The following is a 22483-nucleotide window of genomic DNA, read 5'->3' as shown; positions in this document are numbered from 1 at the left end:
CAGCTGTTCGAATCTTCGCGAAGAAAGAACCAGTTACCAGTGGTACCTTCTCGAAAGAACATCTCGCAAAAACACTAGCAAGCACTGGAGAATTGCCGGTATACATGTGAGTGCGCGAGTAGTATCATCAAGGTTCTTGCAATTCTTGTCAACGACAATTGTCAGACCTCGGTGCATTCGCAAACCGGTACCTACGCAAAGTAATCGAGGAGTACCTTAACTTTCGAGGTGGGTGTCCATGTCGCCTTTGCCTCTGTGGACGCAGGTCAAGATTCGCGAACTCGCGGATAGAACGCTAATTAAAAATCATTTTGCGTCACTCATCTATCACCCCCATTACGCGTTGTATACGCGTCTATGATGCTGTGCGAAAGTGTTCTCTATTCCGGATAGAAAATGTTCGACGTATGTGTAACGTCGGTCATTCGTCGGTTACACGATTCAAGGTGACAACAAATCCGACAGCAACTGTCGTTCGCGAAAATAATTCTATGACGAGGATCAGGTGTTCCTTTTGTGTGTTTCACCGGATGTATTTATATAGATACATTGATTAAATCTCTATGTGCAATCGCTATACTTAGTTGCTTCATTTTATTCGTCCGGTCATGAACCTCCATGTTTACCTTGCACCATGTAAGATCATCTTAAAACAACGTATCAATGTGTTATTGACAACATGGTGCAACGGCTCGAATTAGGTAACATACAAATACGTTGCTCGTACACGTGGTACTGCCACTTCCTTCTACTTTATGACATCAGAAAATGACGAAATCGAAATTTCTGTTCTAAATACATTTCGCGACACAACGTTGTGGCAACATTGAAATTTTATTTGAAGTCACTAGAGATCTGAGTAAGTATGTATTTTTACTTTTTCAGCTATATCGTATTTAAAGTGTCATACATATAATATTCTTTTATTATATGTAAAGATTTATTATTATTATTGTTTAGTCATTAGTCAGATTTATTATTGTTTACAACGCGTTTTGACAAACGTCTGAGGCACGTTTTAACAAACGTTTCAAGTGGAAGTTTCGAATGGCAGCCGAGCATTATTGATGTTCTAGAAATATTGACTTAAATATGTGGCGTCATTAAAATGATTAGATTTTAATTTTTTTTATCAAGTGGCTGCAACTTTTTCTCCGCTATATTTTCATAGCCATTCATATTTAGCTAAAGAAATTCACCGATTTCGCGCTTATTTTTGTCCCCATGCCATGCCGGCCGAATTGTCACGAGGTTCGACGAACTTTCCCGAAGTCGTGCGGAGGCACCCGAAACCGCAAACAGTAGTTAGTCGTGCGCTCTTACGAATTAAAATAAAGAAAAACTAGAAATCAATTTAGAGATGATAGACGATAGATCGAGACAGATGAATTTGTTTAAATACCTGTTTGTATGAAGGCAGCCATTTTCCTCCCTGGAACTTTTTAACCCACCACATTTGTTTCTTTTCACAATATATCGGAGAATACAGTATGTTATTCGAAAGTCTGCTTGAGTAATAATGTAGGACTATTATTTTCGCTGCATTCTTAGCACCGGGACATTCATACCTGGGAAGATAAAAATGGCTACATTTTTTGTTTTTATATTTGTTTTTATATTTCAAGTCGAGGAATAGAGTTCTCCCTATGCTTCAAGTTTTGCTTATAGTATCCATTAGTCATTTGTATCACGCGGAACATGTAAATAGGCTTTCAATTGGCAAAGTGTTAATTCAATTGTTGCACTTATTTATACCGGACCGCGTCTTTTTAACAAATGCACTTCGAACCAGAACAAAAGCAATCGGGAGTCGCCCAAACGTTCAGAATATTCAAAGTTGTTCAGATTTACGTGTTAAATAATTCTTATTGATTTAAATAAAAAAAGCTCTTGTTGGAAATTCAACTATGGCAGGGTTCCTCGTGTTAGAATTTTTTAGTATCCAAACGTTTGTTCCATTGACACATTACATACTGGTAATTATTCAATAATTTTGAAAAACGGATGATTCACAGCTATGGATTTATGTTAATAATTCCTTAAATAGCCATAGTAAAATTCAATTATAAACAAATAAGTAACCACAATTTTAATTTGTTTAGAAGTATCACCGGGGCGTTATTACACCGATTTATAATTTTCAAATAAAAGTTGTGAGAGAATATTAAATATTACATCTTTTGGTAATTATTTAAAAAGTACCACTTATCTCCGATTTTGATGAAATTTAAACATGTTATGGATTTCTACATTTTGAATAATTTCTTCCTGTTCCAATATCGGGGGGTCGCTTTTGGTTTTTGAGATATTCGCAAAAAACTATTGCTAATACTTTATTGAATTTTCCGCATACTTGCACGCTCCGTGACAACGTAAGCCTGTTCCGGCGCGGTGTCTGTTTACTTTGTTTTATAAACACGTTGTGGGGATGAGAGAAAACAGGGTCTCAGATTCTCAGGATCTCAGTATTGAAAAAGGAAAAAGTTGTTCAAAATGTGTAGCTGCATAACGTATTTAAATTTCATCAAAATCGGAGATGAGTGGTACTTTCTAAATAATTACCAACCTTTTAAATTATTTATATATTTTAATCGTTTACACGAGGGTGGCCGATGAGGGGTCAACCTTTGACCCTTCGCTTAGGAATGTATATATATAATTTCAGTAATTGTAGAAATAATGAATAAAGAATAATTATTTATTTTTTCCAGAATTATTTTTGGCCATTCGAGGGCTAAAAGATTTCGTATAATACTTACCCTGGAACAGGGATGTCTAAACTGCGCCCTCGAGACTGGAGTCCTCAAATAAGCTCGAGCTTTAACTCGAGGTCAAAAAGAAAGTGTCAAGTTACATTGTACACTGAGCTTGCCCATGTCTTGTGTCGCTTTTTATTGCCGCAAACGAGCGAACAGCCATGGCGTGGTACACCAAAGGCATCGTTTCAGTATCACAGAAACCACCTGAAAGTGGAATTGCCTCGTTATTACAACAGCCCCTTCAATTCCGATCCAGTTAACGACCAAGCTATATTTCTAAAAATAAAACGAGTCAAACCGATTTCTTCCGGCCATCGACGGGCCCGAATTAGTCTAATTATGCGAATTCGCTGCAACGTTGACGACAATTTGATAAGGAGGTGCAAGCGGCAGACAGTTGGGGGACACGTTGTGCGTCATTTCGCCGCGGAACGGGAAACGTTAGTGTCTCGTTGCGTAACGGTGTGTCTCCGGTCGCGAAAATGATCGAAAAATACCGTTTTATCTCGGCCGACGCTGTAACGGGTCGAAATAATTTTAGACGCTGATGCAGCCATTATTTTCCCGAGTTCGCGTTCCTGATTTTTACCCGGTACGCTGCCAGGGTCGTTTTGTCAAGATTGCTATTGTTCCACGGATCGGCGGCCTTCTACCGTGTTGTTGCTCGGACGGCGGATTTCCATGAAAAATAAAAAGTGTCAGGCTTAGGGTCAGATTATGCTAGACAGGCCAAACGCAGAGGGTCTATAAACGCTAGACACAAAAACAGGGTAAATAAATTCTGTCGGCAGAATTTGGTTTACAGACCCTGTGCGCCTAACTTGCCTAGTATAATCTGGCCCTTTATTGCAAGATATAGGAGTTGTATAAACATTGATTTCTCTTTCTCAATAATTTCGATCAGTTCGAACTGATACAACAGTACTTTTAAATTCTTTAAATGTTTGTACTATTCTGCACTTTATCTAGTCATTTTTATTATAAACGCACAAAATCCGCAGTCTACTTGTAACTATACAAGGTGTCCCAAAAATGTCGTACCGTCTTGAAAGGGGTGATTCCCGAGGCAATTCTAGGTAAATTTTTCCATTACGAAACTGTTCTCCGCTGTATGAACGTTGCCATGAAAAAGTTCTGAACGTTTAGGGGTGACGACAAGTTTTATCGTTGCATTTACCTTTATCGTTAATGGAAATATTTTCCACATTGAAAATATGAATAATTACAATGATGGATACTTTGATTCGTTCGATTGAATAATTTTTGCCAATCGATTACCCGGGTATCCTTCTTTTCCGCGGCCGCGTGCGCGACGCGTGCCAATTTCCTTCGTTATCCGTCTCGGCTTGTTATTAGCTAACACTAACACGTGATGATAACGTGACGATAACGTTTCGATCCCCCCTCCGATCGTGCCGCGAATGCGCGATCTCGCCGGAGGAATCCTCCTCTTCCTCCCGGCTCCCGATTTCTCCATCGTAATTGGCGAATTGTTTTCATTTACAAGTTTACGAGCCGAAAACGCGTCTTAATTAGGCTATCCGACGGCCGTTTGACACGCTCCGTTCGAACAATTACGCGTCATTATGCCGTTCGACCGGCAACCGCGAAAAAAAGGGAACGTCCCCTTGTACGCTCATGCTTCCCCCACCTCCGTCCTCTCGTTTCTCCGGTCGTTTCGAGTTCTTTCCGGTCGGTTTCGCAACCGACACGCGCGAGGGTCTCAACAAACACTCGTGGTTACGTTCCCATTTTCGGTACAGATTATTCAATAAAATAAATAGCGACGGCGATTGTGCGGCGGATAAAGCCGCGATTTCTCGGGAATCGCGGCCAAATTTCGAGATTGCCCGGACCCGTGCGCCCGATAAAGATTTAGCTCGCGAGAAAGTATTGTAAATATTTTTTCCGCGGTGTCGGTCATGCGCTTTCAGCCGTTTTACGATTGAAATTTATTGCCCGCCGCGTCACCGTCGTCAGTTTGCCTCTAGCGATCTGCTGTCTCCGCGATTCTACCAAAATCAAAATTTTCCAAGTCGTGAGAACCTGTAGTCGGATGAAAATATGTTTGTTCTTTTAATAATTTTAATTGGTCGAAAATACTATAACAATATTGCTGTATAATGTCTTCGAAGATTTATATTAAATCTGCAATCTAAAAGTTTTGTTAGCTTGTGCTGTACTTTTGATCTTTACGATAATAAAATTAATTTTTAATGGACAATTTGCTGCCAATGTATGTCACCTTCGAAAATAGCGTAGAACTCGCGTCGATTAAGAAATGGGGAAGATTTAACACCCATCCGTCTCTCGTATCAATTTGACACACTTTTCGCCGGTTCTGAATAAATAGTATGATTCGCATATCGATCCGTTAGTTACGACCGACGCGAGTGTAATCTTATTTCGAATTTATCACGGTTTATCGTAGTTCTTCGAAGAACGAACTTGCGGAACGAACAATTTATCTTACCGCTGTATTAATTTTTACTATTCTGTCAACTGGACAGCGAGGGGCAAATGAAGTGAGAAAAACAAGACACAGATAAGAGCCGAAACTTGTCCGAAAGCCGAGTATACGCTGCCGGATGAGTTAGATTGGATTTTGCCTCGACTATTGCGATACAGCTGCATGTTAATTTGCTTTTGTAGTTGCGGCACAGTTTCGCTGGAGGACTATAAATGTGGCTGCCGCTTCATGCGAGTCAACTGCGCTAATAAAAACATTTCAGTCTAGAAATATGAACCGCGCTGTATCATAATAGTCGAAGAATATTATTATAATATTCTCCGATTATGCTCGCGCATTTTTTTCACGTACAACTTCCGACGAGAGCGAGAAAAATTGTTGAAGCGTCAATCGTGTTTTTCAAGCGTTTCTGTAGATAACGGCGGAGAATAGAAAAATACTGGTACCTACTTTAGCTTCGCTATCCTAATCTCCGGACCAAAATAGAACAAATGCACCGCTACGCACGATCTCGTTTGTTTCTCGGAAATGGGGGAAGGGCGAGCAACGTCGCTAAAGCTGACCTTAAATATTTACCCGGATGAGACGTCACGACGGAACAATACCTACACTTTGTTCCCGGTTGTCAGATATCCCTAAATTTCGTTTGTCGAGCGTTCAATTCTGCGCCTATCATCACGCGTTCTCGCTGTTGTATGCGCGGCGTTACGTAATCACGGCCATTAATCACTATCCGCCTCGACTTTGATCGGCTCGGAACAAATACGACAAAGTATAGAAAACGTACGAGATTAGAAATCTGTGAAAAACTAGCGAACGTTTTTTAGAAAACAAAAAAAAGTGGTTGAACTTCTTCATGAAACGAAGACAGTTGAATCAGCGTAATCCTGAGTCGCTGATGTATTGGTTCGCTACACAGCCGAAGCCATTCAGTTTTTATTTTCTATGGACGGTAATTGGTAGTCATACTGTTCGACTGGAAATTTAGTATTTTATATGTACTGGATCGTGTTTTTAAAAGACTCTTTTTATATCTGTTTGAAAACATTTAGGGTAACAAGGGCAAAAGATTGCGTTTTTAATAAATATTAGGGAAGATAGGACAAAATAGTACAGGCATTGATCCACCACGTTTTCGAAGCAAAATTGAATATTAAGCAGAAATGTTAAATGTCAAGTGTCTAGATTGTATATTCGAGTCTATTAATTAGAATTTTAACATCAAATGAATTTCATGCGTATTAATTAAATTCGCACAAACCGGTGATTCACACTACGAGGCTGCCCCTCGTCAATCTACGAACAATAAGACCGAGCAATAAGTATTTGCCTATATCATATTTTTAAATAACGCTGTTATGCATATGCTAAACAATAATATCTCTACTCCTGTTATTCGCTGCAATAATCTTTCGTAAACAGTTCCAGTGATTCACGCACGAATATACTTTGTTTATAAACCGAACAAGGAATTATGATTCAGATTGGCATAATTTATATCCAAAGATCACAAGCTAATTATCGTGTCCCTAGTTGCCACAAAACAATCAATCGGTATCGAACTGTTAACGCTCTCGTGGTACCGATGACGTATTTCTGCCCCATTTTAAACTCTAAAACAGGAAGTCGATGACTGGTACTGTTATGTCTTTTAAAGTCCATCGGTAGATATCGATGGCAAAATACATTCTGTGCTTCCAATTATAGCCACAGACACAACAGATACGTGTGTGTAATTTAGCGACGAACAAACAATAGTTTATAAATTGAACAAATTTTTGTCGAAGCAAAGAAGAACGAAAACGAAGGAGGTTCGTTTTTGTAAAAATAAGAGGGTAAATGATATATAGCAGTACTTCTATGACTCCATACGGCATCGGTGTGTATAATATTGTTTTCATTTTCGAAGTTCGTTGAAATCACCGACCTGGGTTTTTGCGGAGACTATTTACACGCGGAAAAGTTTCGCTGGAACCGAGTCTGACCGACACAGGCCGTCGCGTTGCCCGCTGAAAACACTGATCGACAACACAGTTCTGACATTGGTTGCACTTTGCCCATTGAAACACCAAAATATTTACACACTTATCGCTGTACCTCGTACTATGCGCTTTCTCCAAAATTGTGGACATAGCGAGGAAATCTTCCCAATGAAAATATATGTAACTATTAGTGTTAGTTACTAACTAACATTGCTCAACAATGAAAAAATCAACTTTCACGTTGGTATTTAAAACCTTCATCGAAGTGCTCGTAGACCAATAAAAACGCGATGATACAAACAAGTATTATAACTATGTCTGGCCACTTCTTCACCCGTAAGTGAAAAGTTTCTATCAAAATTCATTTACTAATTGTGCTAGTGTTTTTAGAAAAGTGAGAAATTTTCGTTATCTCCACATAGAGTGTGTCACTGGAGGCGTATACTTGTTATTTTGATGTTAGTCTCTTGGTTCTTTCCACTTTCTTGAAATCCAATTAATGGTGACTTTGGTTAAAGTTTTAAAAAATACGCCTCAAAACTCCGTCGTGATTTAAGAAATTAGTAAGAAATTATGCAAGATTTAGCGTACCGGTGTCGGTCAAACTTGTTGAATCCGTTCAAAGCATAATAAGAAGACTGCTGAACTTTATGCATTGATAGCAGTAGAGCCGAACGACGCTTCATTTTATATTTTTAACCCCCAACACTGCGAGCATTTTCTAATACTAGGTTGTCCGGAAAGTTAGTGCCGATTTTTAAGGGAAACTCAAACGCAGTACATTTAAATTTCGATATACATTTATTGAATTATCATAAGTGCCATTTTGTTCCATAGTCTTTCTCCGTTTTCCACGCAATTGGCGTTTTTCGGCGAAAAACTTTTAAATATGTTTTTTTATGTCGACCAAAGAGTTAAAGTTTTTGTCATTATGGGAATTTTGTATTGACCTAAAGAGATGAAAATCTGGGGGTGCAATGTCTGGTTAATAGGGTGAATGGGGTAGCACATCCCAACCAAGCTCCAACAGCTTTTGGAAGAAAAAAGCATGAAATGCCCCCCTATAATGCACTCTGTATAAAACTAACAAAAATTAATGTATCCTAATCAAACTTTTTTCTGAAAATGCCTGAAATATCACCTTTTAGACTATATGTACATATACCATTTGTTTTCACCTACAGACGAACGGCACGAAATTTCCGGACAACCCAATACTATTATTATAGTTATTTTCTAATAGTATGTCTCGCTATTGCAGCTGTAAAACGATCGTACGGTAAGGGGTTCAGTGGAGGAATGTTGATTAAACATATCTGAGATTACAGTATACAGTAACGGAGAAATAAAGTTTTGTACGGTATCCGGAAAATGGTAGAATCTTTGGGCGAGGAGCGAACGAGGGTTGACCCCAAATTCCTCGAATTCGCCTAAAGAAACGCCAACTCGCATAAAGTTCAATACTCTACTGCCAAGACCTTGGTCACCGAAGTTAACGCAACCCTTTCCACCGTGCCGTGTCTCTTCCTCGTTCGTTGCACCGCACAGTGTTGCGATTAATGGTACCAGCTGGACAAAACTCTCTTCTTTTTTATTCAAGTCTCTCTTATTTTTTATTCAAGTTAATCCGTATGGATCTCTCCGCTTAATTGACACAGTTAATTGAAACAATCAAGCGTACCTTAGATTCTATCAGAAAAATGCATTTCAAGATTTTCATATTCATTTTAAACAAGAACATGCAAGAACAGCCTCAAGAAATGTAATAAAATGTTAATTCAACATGCTAATGCCGGTTGAGCATAGTTTGTGAGTAATACCGACAGGAGAAATATTAATATCCTTATTGTCTAGACTTTGTGTGATCAGCATCTGTTTTTCACGAAATTAAATGACGAGTGTTGTCCGGCTAATTAACACTTCACCTACCGGTGTCCTGTCAACAGGATTTTCAGTAGTTATAGTAAAAGGAAGCTCGGAAATTTTGTCTTGCATTCTAATTTAGACGACGTCGTTACTGGAGGTAAATTGTTGGTTCACAATTGAGATTACTGTTGAAGGATCCTTTAAAAATTCTTCAGCCATGGATCATGGGCTTTCATAAATTACGAGATAATCGCCGGTAGGTAATGTGTTAACATCGATCGAAACACTGAGCGCCGGTCTGGATAAAAAATGAAATAAAGAAACCGGATAGACGATCGGCAGACAGCCGGTCGCCTAAGTTCGACACCGTAGATTCACCGTTGACGGTGCCGGATGGCCATTGGTTTTCGCGATCGAGATCGAAGGACGAAGGAGCCGGGCGATCTTCGCGGCGAAGTCGAAGTTGCGATCGAAGTGTTGACAGTCTAACGGCGGTTGAACGTGTACAGCTGTCGTCAACGACAACGACAACGACAACGACAACGTACGTGCCTTTGCCGTCCCATTAGCAGCGTGTGTTATCCGGGAATTACTAGATAACGGGTCGGCGATAACCCTGATCGTCTGTCACGACACGCGACGACACTCCGCGACGGGACGGAGACCAGACACGAATAAGAAGAAGAAGAGGCGACTGTCTGTTTACGTGTGCCGACGATGGCTGGGGTGGTGGTGTGCACGAGGAGGAACCGGTGGGTGGCCAAAAGGTCGCGGCCCCGTCATTGATACGGTCGGAGAGAGAGCGCACTTTGGACCAATTCCTCGCTACGGCTAACTCGAATAAACTCAGGGGAACGCGGCGTTGTTACTTCAGTGCTACTTCGGCCACGCACCGCGGCACACTCACACGAACCAATCGACCAGCTGCTTCTTCTTCTTCTTCTTCTTCTACTACTACTACTACTACCACTACTACTACTACTACTACTACTACTACTGCTCTTCTTCCTCCTCTTTGTCGTCATCCTCATTCAAGTCCGTACTCGAGACCCACTTTCTTCGCTTTCCCTCTCTCTCACTCTTTCTCGCTCGCTCTCTCTCTCTCCCTCTCGCTCTTCCTCGTACCTTGCTATTGTAATCCGTCTCTCTGCGCTCGTCCTATCGCACCCTGTCGACGTGTTACCCTCGAAGAGATATATTCGCAACGAACCGGAACACGCACGAAACCGACGAGACACCAGACCGGGACAGAGACGCCGCGCGTCGATCAGAGACACTCTCTCTACTTGCTCTAGACTGACAGAGCACCGATCGGTTGACTATTCGTCGATCGAGCTGACAGACTAGCCAGCGACTCCCGGTTCGCGGTTCTCCTTCGACTTCGGTTTCGCAGAGACGCACGTGATCGCACGCGACACACGCGACACGGTTAGCAGTCGTTGCTGAACCGGCGGTCGCGCGTACAGGCCTTCTCGTGCGAACGGAAAGAGGAAGAGAAGACACGGATTTCCGCGTTGCCGCCGCCGCACGCCGGTGGTCTTCCGCAATCACGGACCGACTAAAGGAATTGAAAATCGACGAAATGTCTACAGAGCGGGCCAAATTCTCCTCGAACGGGAGCATGATCGTTGTGAGCAACAGGTTGCCGTTCGTGCTGAAGAGGAACGAGGTGTCCGGCCAGCTGGAACGCAAGGCCAGGTTAGTATGCTCAGCTTGCGCCAGCCGCTTTATCGATCCCCTCGCTGTCACCGCTCTTGCACCCCTATCTTCCGCATCCGAAGCCGCTAATCCAGATCTATTCGCGTTTCACAGCACGCTCGATCGCACCGGACAACTTTTCAAATGTTGGACCATAAAACTGAGATCTTCTTTTCAGAAGTTAGAACAATTTGTTTGCTGCATAGATTTTGGGATCATTGCAATCGGCCGGAAGTGCCGAGAAAATAACAGAAGTTGTCTTTCAGAACCTCTTCATGAAGGCCTATGTTGAACATTTGAAAAATACGCTTCGTTGTGTCAATTATACAGGGTGGTCGGCAACGGGTGGTACGACCGGAAAGGGGATGATTTTACGTAAAAAAATAAGTAGGAAATATAGAAGAAAAGTCTTGTATGCGGGGCTTTGTTCTCGAGAAAATCGACATTGAAAATCTGTCTAGTTCGCGTGCTTCGTGTTCGTAAGTAGAACCGGTAGGTCATGATCAGACGCGTCAGACTATTCCTATGCGTGTTATTCGAGTTCTCGAACTCGATTTCCTCGGAAACGAAGCCCCAAATGAACAAAGTTTATTCTACATTTTCGACTTATTTTTTTTTTTGTTATCGGTTACCAACCACCCTGTATACATTCTGGAAATTTCATCGAACTTACTTTCACGAGATGGCTTTCTTGACTTTTAGAGCTACGAAATGTATTTTTTAAATTTTCATTACGGGCTCGAATAAAAAAAGTTTTAAAAAGCGCCTTTGTTATTTTTTCATGTGATTTCTACCGACTACGATTTTTTCAAAATCGTTTCTGCACGTCATTTATCAAACCAATGCTTCTAATTACACAAAAAAAAAAGATCGGTTGTTTGGTCTAATTTCAAAAAAGTTATTCTGTTTTAAAGGGCGTTCGAATATTAACGCGAGCAACTGTACGTGCACGATAATGCATGTCCTATTGCGCCGAGTGATTCGGTAGTACGGTGCACAGTAGTACACCGAATCGATTAGAATAAGAATGAATAGCGTTATGCTAATCGGTGATTCATGGAAATCGATGCTTACATTCCTTCCTTCGTCTTAGCACTCGTTTGGCTTCCGTTCGTACCACCATAAAGAATTCGGTGTATTTAGGCGAATTATTGTCGTGTAATTAACCCTATGCTGGCTACCGGATATCCGGCTGTTCATTTACTATAATTTTGATAATTGTCTATGTTCTTCTAAAAGCAACATAAAATCACTCCGAATATCTATCGTTTCAGATTATAGTTCTAAGATGAAGATTTAGGCAAGGAATCTTACCCCTTTGCACTCGACTGACTCTGAGGTACCATACTATAATTCGAAACAATTGTTGCGTTACTAAATGTCTTTGCATTTAATGAATTACTAAGCGTTTGTGAGTAAGTACACTCGCTTTGATATGGACAAAATGAGAAAAGACATGTGTCACGAAAATATTCTGGACGAAATGTCTGAATTCTGAAGTCGAAATAGTTTCGAGTGGAAAGGGTTAAACACTGAAGCCATAACCCTTTGCACTCGGAGTTCTTTTCACTGCAGAATCCATGAATTTCGTTTATTCAGCACATTTCCCCATACCACGTTGAAATTTTCAGCGATTTATTAAATACGAACAAATTTAGTAAAAATTGATTTGAGTTATGGTGATTTTCAGTGATTGGTCACCGTTCGAGTGCAAATGGCTAGAATTACTTACATATCTTTGGTTGCCAGCGTAAGGGTTCAGGCCCCTAAGTAGTATACTCCAACGTTTTTGTAACGTCGAGTAACCTGTTCATTTTATCCATAATTAATTCCCGCGAGCCCCTTAGGAATTTCTTTAATCTTTTCATAATTTTAGTAGATCGAAAACAATATCTTGCAATCTTTAAAAATCGGTTTTTAAAAAAGAAAAATGTAACGTTCCTGCCAATCCGTTAATGGAACTTTGGCTATCGAGTGCAATATTTTGAATATTTTGAGACAACGAAAATTGAGTTCATTAATTTAATACAGGCTCGTGTAATATTCTCGATCGCAAAAGATTTATCTGTGCTGTGGCGCGCCGATGCAAGAATTATTCTCTTTGTTGTATGCTACATCGCCTGCTCCGTTGTACACCGGTACTTAATTACTCTGCATTAATTCACGCATTCGTTACAAATCACCATCGCCGGGCGAACGATCCGTTTCAGATATTTTATTTCGCAATTATTGAAATTACAACGATGCTTTGAAATTATTGAATAAATTGAATTATTCACACATTGCGTTAAAAATCGCGTAAGATAAATTCAATCTTGTCATTTTCAGAAGGAAATATACATTCAGTTCTGATGCTCGGTACGTTTAGTGATCATTTCGGATGGTAGGATGATTTCAACAAAATTTTCTCGTCGTCGCGGGAAGTTTCGGTTTGCACTCGCGTTTGGACCACGTTGATTTCAAGGAGTCTATGCGTTATATAAGTCGTACATTAGGGAGTTCTCGCAATGCTCACTTATTCTCGCGTACAGGGACATCCGAAGGGAAAATATGAAATAAAAGAATTTTGTTCGGAAAACAAGTTTATGTCCACAAGACAAATATGCATTCCTGTTTCCGAATAGAATCCTTAAAAGTGGTTTTTCACTAGAGAATCTCTCTACCAATTGAATCAGTCTAAAAGAATTACCACGTCCCAGCAAAAATGTATTTCCCATTAAATTTAAAACAATTACAAATCGAAACAGTCGAAACTTCGTCTTCAAACAAATTGTAGGAAATTATCGATATTATTTCCCATATTTTGCTCGTATCTCAGAGAAATATTTACTACTGAATTTAAAACAGTTAAAAATTAAACCACGGCTCTAAACTAAACTAAACTAAAATCGTTCGCATTTTGCCCCAGAATATTTATATATTATATAGATAAATATTTAGTTATTAAATATTTACATGGTCAATGGAACACAACATTTCTGTTTCGCATAAAATCTGTTTTCATTTTCTTTTATATTTGTCCACCTGGTTTCCATCGTTGACTGAGCTGTATTTGCGTACACCGCTCGGAATAACAAAAACATAATTCGGCAACGGAAAATCGGTTATTCCAATGGTTTCTCTAGTCGCACGAACGATTTCGAAGCAGATCGCGCGCATTGGCAAAGGGATTTGCGAGATCGATAACGTTGGCGGTGCTGTTCCGTATGAATATTCGATTGTTCTGGTAATTTATTCGGTTGCGTAATCGAGTCGATAGAAATATCCTCGGAGGACGCGTCGAGCGAGACAACTGGTCAAATATATACATGCTAGCGGTTTCCCATGTTCCGAATTTAGTTATAATAGTTTGTTACGCGCGACGAGCAGCGGATCGACTGGAAAATATTCCCCGAAAGTAATTGCTTACTGACCCGCATCGATCACGTCGCTGCCAATAAATTAAAGGGCTGCGCAGTGCCCTGAAACGATATGACTGATGATTGTCCAATGTTTCATTCCAATAAACATTTACCTGCATTTACTTTTAATTTTGTTTTGGCCTTGGTTCATTCGCAATCGTATTTTCTTAACCCTCCGTATGCTATGCCGGAGTCATTCGTGACCCGTCGCGGTGGGTTTACTCCGATACAAGATGACGCCTTTTATTTCGAAATAAGAACATAGCTGTTCCCTCTTTTTACCCGAAATATGACGAAAGTATGAATATCGGTGTGGGTCTGAAATTCGTCCCGGAACCGTACATATTTATTTAACAATTTTACGGATTCGTTCGAGACTGAGCAGACGATCAGGAAAAATTCCCAAAAGCCACTTCGCGAAAAGGAAACGAGATTCGATCGACTCTAATGCGAATTTAATGGCGCAATTAAGCGCACTCTGCGAAACAGCGAAAATATGAAACCGTCGGAGGTGGTATAATTTTTCTGCCGAGGGAAACTGAAAGTAAGATCGTGAACTGTGTTGATGCAACATCGGAGCGTAACACGTAGAGCTTCCGTGTTCCGTCCTTATTGTTTGCACGTTTGTAGAAATAGTTCTCTATGCAAATAACCTTATCGCTTGATAAGGTGTCGGGAAACTGAGTGCTTCTCACGATGCATACGAGTCCTTGGAGATGAGACTGGTGAATCAATAAACGTCCGTCTCCCTCTCGTTCTCCCTCCACCCCCCCTCTTCAACTCTCAAAACAAGAAAAATTGAAGTGCACACGATTCTTCTGCTTGCAGCTCGTTACGCCGAGCGTTTGATGAAATTACTACTCTAGACTTTCCGACTTCGAGAATTAACGGTAGCCTTGAAATATCTTCTCCTTCCTCTTCAGAATATTTCGGAATGTTCCTCGGAATATTTCAGACTTCAGATGTTTACAGGAATTTTCGTTACATCATCAGTTTATATCAGTAATTTGTAAAACTGATAAAGGTTGAGATGTATTTTTAATTGGCAGTTGTTTCGTGCAATCGAGAAACATTTTATTTCGTCCGAAGCAATCGAATTATCGCCCTTCGCATTTCTGAAACGGTGAGGATTGTTCGTCGAATCGTTTAGTAGTTTTCGACAGTGTCGAAGCGTTGCTCGGTAAAAATTAATTGTAAACTGCGACTTACAATTGGTAGCCGATGCGCACGGGCGGCGTTGCGCTCTTCGCGTTTATTTATGGTCCGCGAAAAAATAGTTCGTGATTACACATCGCGCGATGCTCTGTGTCGACAGGTTTGCTCCACCGAGTAGCATAGGCCGACGGTGACGAAATTTTTCGTAACAGCACGCCCGCAGTATTCTGCTTCATTTCATTCACACAGCTACCGAGAATTCCATTTTAGAACGTGCCACACCATCCGGTCATGACAGTGGACACGGTATACCACCTGCAATTGCGCTGTCTTTCGTAAAAAAGGGCTTCATTGTTGCAATATGTTGCTCGACGTTCGGGGCTCTCTTGTGCAACAAAATGCAAACGCGTGATATCAATTTTATGCCGTGACTCAATCACGTTACGAGCGGATCTTTAGTTGCAAAAAGAAAACGCGGGTAATAAGAAAGTTGAAAGCAGCCCTATTCCATTATCGCAACGAAGAATGGTGGTCAGAAAAGTTTCTTCATGCTTTTATGATAATCTTTCGTTGTAATGCTTCCTCCTCTATTCGCATAATGTAGCATTTTATAAAATAATGTCTTCCAATGACAGTCGCCGAGAGATCAAATGAAAGTTCACAGTGCATTAGTAATTGCAGCGATTTTTTCGTATCTTTCCAGTGAAATCGTTAAATGGGGCTCGCATACAATTTGCTAATAGCTTCGTAACGCGTCGACGTAAATCTACGTTTTACCGCGGACAGAGTATAACTGGAGGGTTCATTGTATTAATGGTTTTGTGTTCGCACATGTACAGGCATCAACTAAAGTTCGAAAAGGAACTAATTAAACAGCGACAGAATAATATATCTTCCTTCACCATTTTTAAAAGTGATTTAAACAATCGGAATATTCTCTTTCTAATTTTGAAGGTAATTCGAGAAATTAACTTCTTACTCTGCAAGAACCGAAAGTTGATCCGATAATTGACATGTAATTGAATCGAGCAAGTACTAGAGCAAGTCTTGATCTAAGCCCAATCCTCGAGTCCGCGTTGTGACATAGACCGTGTAGGGCTACTATTTTCTTGCTACTAAATTATATCGTGTTTAGTGTAATTCTAATCAGAAATTGCCACGAATCAGTTGACGAAGGTCCCACAAAAAAATAATGAAAAATAAAGGAGTTTCGTAATTGAATTATTAGCGGTTCGCACCACTATACCACTACTCGACCAAGGCAGTCTCCCAGTGGAGGGGATAGGCGAACTGACTAAGATCGTGTAGCTCTTACTTTAGAACGTAGATCAACAGATTCATCGCCGACGCTATCTTTGTTCTCGACTGTTCTTAGCGAGTGTTCTCCTGGCACGAGATTATCTGGCTGTGACATAAGTAGAGTTATCTGGCTATTGGCGTGAATCACAGCACCGTCTTTCGATACCGGTGCGTTGATAAACAACGCGCGATCCGCGCCGAAAAATGGGAAGCGTGACCTCGGTCAATCGAAATCGCTTAATCATATCGATGGATATGGTCGCGGAACTCTCGGGACCGCCTTATACAATACTAGACTGCGGATATTCATGCGAAATGAAAATTCTCTGGATCAATTATGGGAACCAGTCACCGAACGGAGAGGTCTTTCTTTAATAGCTTTAACAAATCGAAAATAATATATTCGCATTCGTAAATCCCTTTGACCTCCCTGCCGTGTACTCAATTTTGTCATAAACATTGTCTATGCAACATTCACAGAGCCCACGAAAATTGTAGCGCTTCGGAAAAATTTCTGGAGGCTACAAAAAACGGTAGGGCTTCCGAAAACTTTGTGGAGGCTACAAAAGTTATCGGGCTTCTGAAAAATTTGTGATTTATTTTTATAAAAATTGCAGGTTCCACTTGCGGAGTTTCGCGCAAAATAAAAATTGTCTGCATTAATTGTTAGACATAGGAGCCACGTAAACGTTTATTTCTTTTTTTTTAATAATTTTAGTGAACTGAACATACTCTAATAGTATTTGTACATTCTTCAAACGCTTTTACTAAAATATCTAAAATAATTCTAAATAAAATACCTAACGGGGTAACGTTTAAAAATTCCACAGGAATTTTCCTAAACGAAGCGTACAAGTTCGAACGAAACTTTTCGCGTCCATCTCCGACTAGAATAGAAACGGCGGGATCCCGCGGCCGGTCCGATTAAGTAGAAAATGATTCCCGTTTAGACCGGACTAATCTAATCTGTCGTTCGTGCAACAGAGGCTCCGCCGCAAAAAATAGGGACGTCATCCCCCCCTCCCCCTCCCCCGTTTTCTTCGATTCGTACGTCGCGTCGAACGTTTCGCAAAAGCCGCGGATATCGACGCGACCGCGATTGCCAAGAAACGGGAGATTAAAGACCTCCGTAAACACGCGTTCAAGATAAATCGGCCAGTTTTTATTGTTGCAATCGTCGTATCCGCGATGCAACCGGGCCAAACAAACATCCAATCGTAAACAGACGACGCGACGCACCGAAAAATGAAAACCGAGAATTACCAATGAATGGTCAGATAACTGGACTCGTGTTCGATAGACAGCGAAATGTCATCATCTGGAACGTGCACCTTGAGTGCCATTTTTTCGTTTTACTCCCCGGCATCGATCGGTATGTTTATATTAATATTTATGCACAATGGCAGGAACGTAACGCGATTAACATTTTATGATAGCATTTATGTAAACTAATAAGAACTCGAGGCAACCTCGGGCAAAGGGAAACAGTCCACGGTAGCTTGCACACGGTGGGATCATTTTTGCACAGAATAGATGGAATTACACAATTTTAGATATCTTGAATTAACGAATGATAGTTTAATAATAGTTTCAATATTAACTTTCGTTCAAATTACGTTATTTTTCTTTTTTGTAATTTTATGTCTTCATTCATTCAAAATTCGTTTAGGTGTGCCAAACTCGCGTAAACATTAACTATTTACTTCCGTCCGTGAGACATGAATTTTCCTAAAATCATATTCGAAATCAATTAGCAAACCGTTCTGATCGTAATTAATAATCTATAATTAACCCTCCGTATGCTATGCCGGAGTCATTGGTGACCCGTCGCGGTGGGGACAAGCTCGAGGGACCGTCAATATGTACAATTTTATTCCGATATAAAACGACGCTTTTTATTTCCAAAATACGACCAAAGCCTTTCCCGAGCCGTCGCCTTGTATCGAAAAAAAGAAAACTGTAGTGAAATATCGAAGTGGGTCAGAAATGACTCCGGCATAGGCCTAGAACTGGCATGACTCCGAGTGTTAGTAAAGACACGGATTTCGTCCTGTTGCGATTCTAGACCGCAGTGCAGTTCGACCTTGAAATTCGTCGGCTTTGATTTTCCCGATCTGTTTTCCGATCACAATCGCGTCTGAAATGGAAATGACCCAGCAGCCGACGTCCTTGAAACGGTTTCTTTCCGCTTCGTGTTCATAGAAGTGCCGTAAATCGTGAGCGACGCGTTCGTCAAACATCCTTATCTGTCGTTGTTGACTTTTTCTCATTTCTGTCTCGCGCGATGCTCGACGATAACAATACTGGCGCACGTTTCATCCAAAAATCCCGGCGGCGGGCGCTTCGAGCGTTGTTTACATTCCGACAGCGGCGGCCGGAGACGAGAAGATTCTCAGATAACAACAAGGGGAGACGTACCGATAGCGATCTCCGAGAATCATACTCATTCACAAGGTGTTCCTTGCGACCACGTGTTCCCCGAGTGACTTCGTTACGCGTGCGGCAGGTAATATATTTTCGCGGTTGTCTTAGCCGCCGCTTCACTTCCTCGACTCAAGCACAACAAAAGCCGTGGAAAAACACGAAGTTCGTCAGCGGTGGCATTGATTGCTGCTCGAAATCGGATGCGTCGATGCGCGTGCAACCATTTCTACCGCTATACGTACAATAGTATCGCGCGGCATCGTGGTCTCCTCGCCAGAAACATGCGTCACTCATTATTTAAAAATGCAAATCTTACTCCGCGCGAATCGAGCTCCGATCGAATTTTTGACCCTCCGTGGTCCGAACCGTTTTTGAATTTTCGAGGGAAACAAGGGGAGACCCAAAATTTTTATTTTTTATCGATAACAGTATTAGAGACTGCAGTGAGTCTCCTAGATTTTTTGAAAGTCGAAAACAGTCTAAGACTAAAGTAGATTAATTGCAGAAACAGTGAAAACATTTAAAGAACTATGCTGTTGTATCGTTTCCAACTTGCTGCAATTATTAAGAAACCAAATAAATGTCTGTACATTTTCTGTAGCTCGAAATGAATGCAGACAATAATTATTTTGCACAAAAATCCACAGTCTAATAATAATAACGGTGTCAGTGAAATTTGAATCTTTTTATTGTTTTAAATTTCGCTTTTGCCACGAATGCACGAAATGCGCCGTCTAATTATTAACACACCTACCGTGGTGTGCGGTAACAGGTGGCAGAAAATTTCGGAGATGATTTTCCCTGGCAATGTAACGCGAAACCATAATATCGTACATCGCAATTACATGTTCATTGAGATGACCGCGGTCTCGAGTTCGACGTGTCAACAACAGGTGCCGTCGAAATGAACACGTCTCAAAACGGATTAAGTTTCTTTGATTTTTCTGCGATAAGAGGATTGTCTTTATATATGCACAGCTCCGGATTAATTGCAAATAACGTATCTGGACGTAAAAATAAATATTCTGTTTATTTCGGCGGGTGCATCGATATCGTTGAAACTTTTTGTTCCCGATTAAACCTCTATATATAGATATTATTACTGTAACCTGACGAAGCGATCACTTCGGCAGATGTTTAGCACTGAAATAAAAAGAGATTATATTATAATTGCGGAGCTCGATAGTGATTTAGCATTCCGGAGGGGAGCCGGTGAACGAGGCGCGCGTGTAATTATTCTCGACGAACGATCGGACGTTGAAGCGCGAAGATAACTTGCAAATAACATTTATTAAATGCGTCGAGATCGTCGGTCGAGATTTTTTCATGGAATCGTCGCGTAATTGGTACGGCAATCGGCATGCACCGTAATTTACTTATACGTCCGACGTTGAGCGGAAGTCTGATTAATACCGAACGTTCACAGTCACTTCGGTTTTCTTTTAAAACCGTTACTTTCGGTTTCGGTCATGTGTCTTTCGATCAATGCGCATATTTTCTCTCCTCGAGCGATCTCGTTGAACTTCGGGCATAAAATTTTCGATATCGCGACGTTCGTAAACATGAACAAGATGAATCGTGCTGTGCTCCCAATTGGATCTGCTCGACGTACATAAACTGAAACGACGGTATCCTTAAAATAGACTGCACTCGAGTATCCGGCAATAATAATAGTTCGCACACATGATTTCCCGCGTCGTTTCGCCGACGGCGGTGGTATTTATACTAAACCGTCGATGGAAATAGGCGCAACGATTTTTGCTCCGAATATCGGAATCTACGGTGTGACGAATTTAACACGAAACCTGTGTTGCACAACGGCAATTTTCATCAACGATAATTATTAATTGGAATAATGGTAGCAAAGGCATTTCTCAACGTGTAGAATCATCCGGGGCATTAGGAGCAGAACTGAAATGGTAGAAGGTTCTAGAAAACCTGTACACTTACCTGTCAATATATTAGTTTGTAATCGATTAATGAAGGAAGATCCACAGTGTAGCTATGAGCAGTGGAACGTCTACACGAAGATAAACATCGGGAAAATAGCTGCCCCATTATTCGAATACTCGTGTTGTCTAATTAGATAGGATAGCTGTGTACGCACCACATGCTGCTGTGTTCGTACCACACCTTTTGTAACAGTCTGCACAAAACAGGCTCGCAGCAAAGCTATTCAGTTTGACCTAGTGGGAGCAACACAATCGAACGGTTGAGTCGTCGAAAGCCCTTTGTCTCGGGTCTGGATACCAGCCAAGTTCGATTACAAATTTATAACTATGGCGTGCCAGTAACTTAGTTCACGAATGCGTCCCATTGACGGGTACACAGGCACTCGTTGAACCTGTACATCCTTCTACATCCTAAAAGCACCGGTGACCATTAATTGTTATTTGCTTTCATTTGTTCGTCCATTTCCTCCGCCGTCTCTGTATTTTCGTTACTAAAACGTAGAAGCATAATTTCTTTTTAAATGCATATCGATGCACGGGCCTGCTAGACCAACACCCGCAAAAAATGGCCACCGTGTCAGGCGTCTGTTGTCCATTTGCCAATATGCCGAACTGTCGACACTATGTTTCAACGAACATTAATCACTTCGACCAATCACGTCGCCTAACATTAACTACGCTTTCCTCCGTGTTTACGTCTGGGGATTCCCGCCAAGATTATTAGTAGACTGCGAATTTTATGCGTTTTCAACTTCTACTAGCTCGCTACGTTCCCAATTAACATTTCGACGGAGATGAATAGACAGATTTTTTTTATGCATTTATAACAAAAATGACTCGTTGAAACACAAAACTGTAGCATTAGAACAGAGTTGCTCAACGTACCTATTAGCGGGCACAGCTGAGGGCACAGCTACGGGCAAGTGACGTAGCGTAGCAATAGCCGTAGCTTGCCACGTAGTTGTGACAATGCGTGTGACAAATACATGCAGCGTTGCCCGCAGGGGCGTGGCTTCGTGCCCGCCGTTCTCTGTATGCCCAGGGCAGACGCTGAACAGTTCTGCATTAGAAGAATTTATGAGCGCCATTATATTATTTTCGGCTTATCAATATAACCAAAAGAAAAAGTACAATTTTATTTAATTTCTGTTTCTTCGAATTAACCTAGAAAATTTTTGTATTGCATAAAATCACGTAGTCTGGATTAAATTTAACAAAAATAATTTTAATTTTGCATTTTCAAGGTACATATTGAAGGTCCACTTGTTAATCAAACCTTTAATTATATCTCGAAAAATAAGGGATATTTCTTTTTATTTGTCAAACATTTCTGAGAAGCGAATAAAGTTTATCGAATAAAAGAAAAAGTTTAAGTGGACCTGGTTTCACGACAGAAGCCTCGTTAGCGTTCTTTCATCTATATTTGATCGACATAGCAAACGGCGTAGGTCAGCAGCGTTAATTACAATTTGACCGG

The 22483-nt window shown here is 40.9% G+C and overlaps 1 protein-coding gene and 2 long non-coding RNA genes across 5 annotated transcripts in view; 1 reads left to right on the top strand and 2 right to left on the bottom strand.

The window, feature by feature from the left end:
* The first annotated feature begins 85 nt into the window (after positions 1 to 85).
* The window catches only part of Tps1 (Trehalose-6-phosphate synthase 1), a 47438-nt gene continuing 25040 nt past the window's right edge, over positions 86 to 22483 (top strand). For 2 of the 3 annotated variants that reach the window (XR_013082547.1, XM_076790865.1), the window contains exon 1: positions 10023 to 10775. Coding sequence is in view for 1 of the 3 variants with exons in the window: in XM_076790865.1 (XP_076646980.1) it covers positions 10660 to 10775 (116 nt within the window). In the remaining 2 variants the exon portion in view is untranslated. Of the gene's footprint in view, positions 229 to 10022; positions 10776 to 22483 lie in introns of those variants that run through there. The other variant, XR_013082548.1, reaches the window with a different exon arrangement.
* LOC143355760 (uncharacterized) lies at positions 2901 to 5710 on the bottom strand. Its single transcript, XR_013082549.1, has 2 exons — positions 3937 to 5710; positions 2901 to 3035 (listed from the first exon to the last, which is right to left on the bottom strand). It is a non-coding gene; the product is annotated as an uncharacterized LOC143355760 (long non-coding RNA).
* Positions 2901 to 10108, bottom strand: LOC143355761 (uncharacterized). The gene is made up of 2 exons (XR_013082550.1): positions 9626 to 10108; positions 2901 to 2963 (listed from the first exon to the last, which is right to left on the bottom strand). It is a non-coding gene; the product is annotated as an uncharacterized LOC143355761 (long non-coding RNA).

Source organism: Halictus rubicundus, chromosome 7 (genome assembly GCF_050948215.1).
Source record: "Halictus rubicundus isolate RS-2024b chromosome 7, iyHalRubi1_principal, whole genome shotgun sequence".
In the NCBI taxonomy this organism is placed as follows: Eukaryota; Metazoa; Arthropoda; class Insecta; order Hymenoptera; family Halictidae; genus Halictus; species Halictus rubicundus.
The sequence above is the reverse complement of the archived record's forward strand: the minus strand, read 5'-3'. Positions and strand labels throughout refer to the sequence as shown.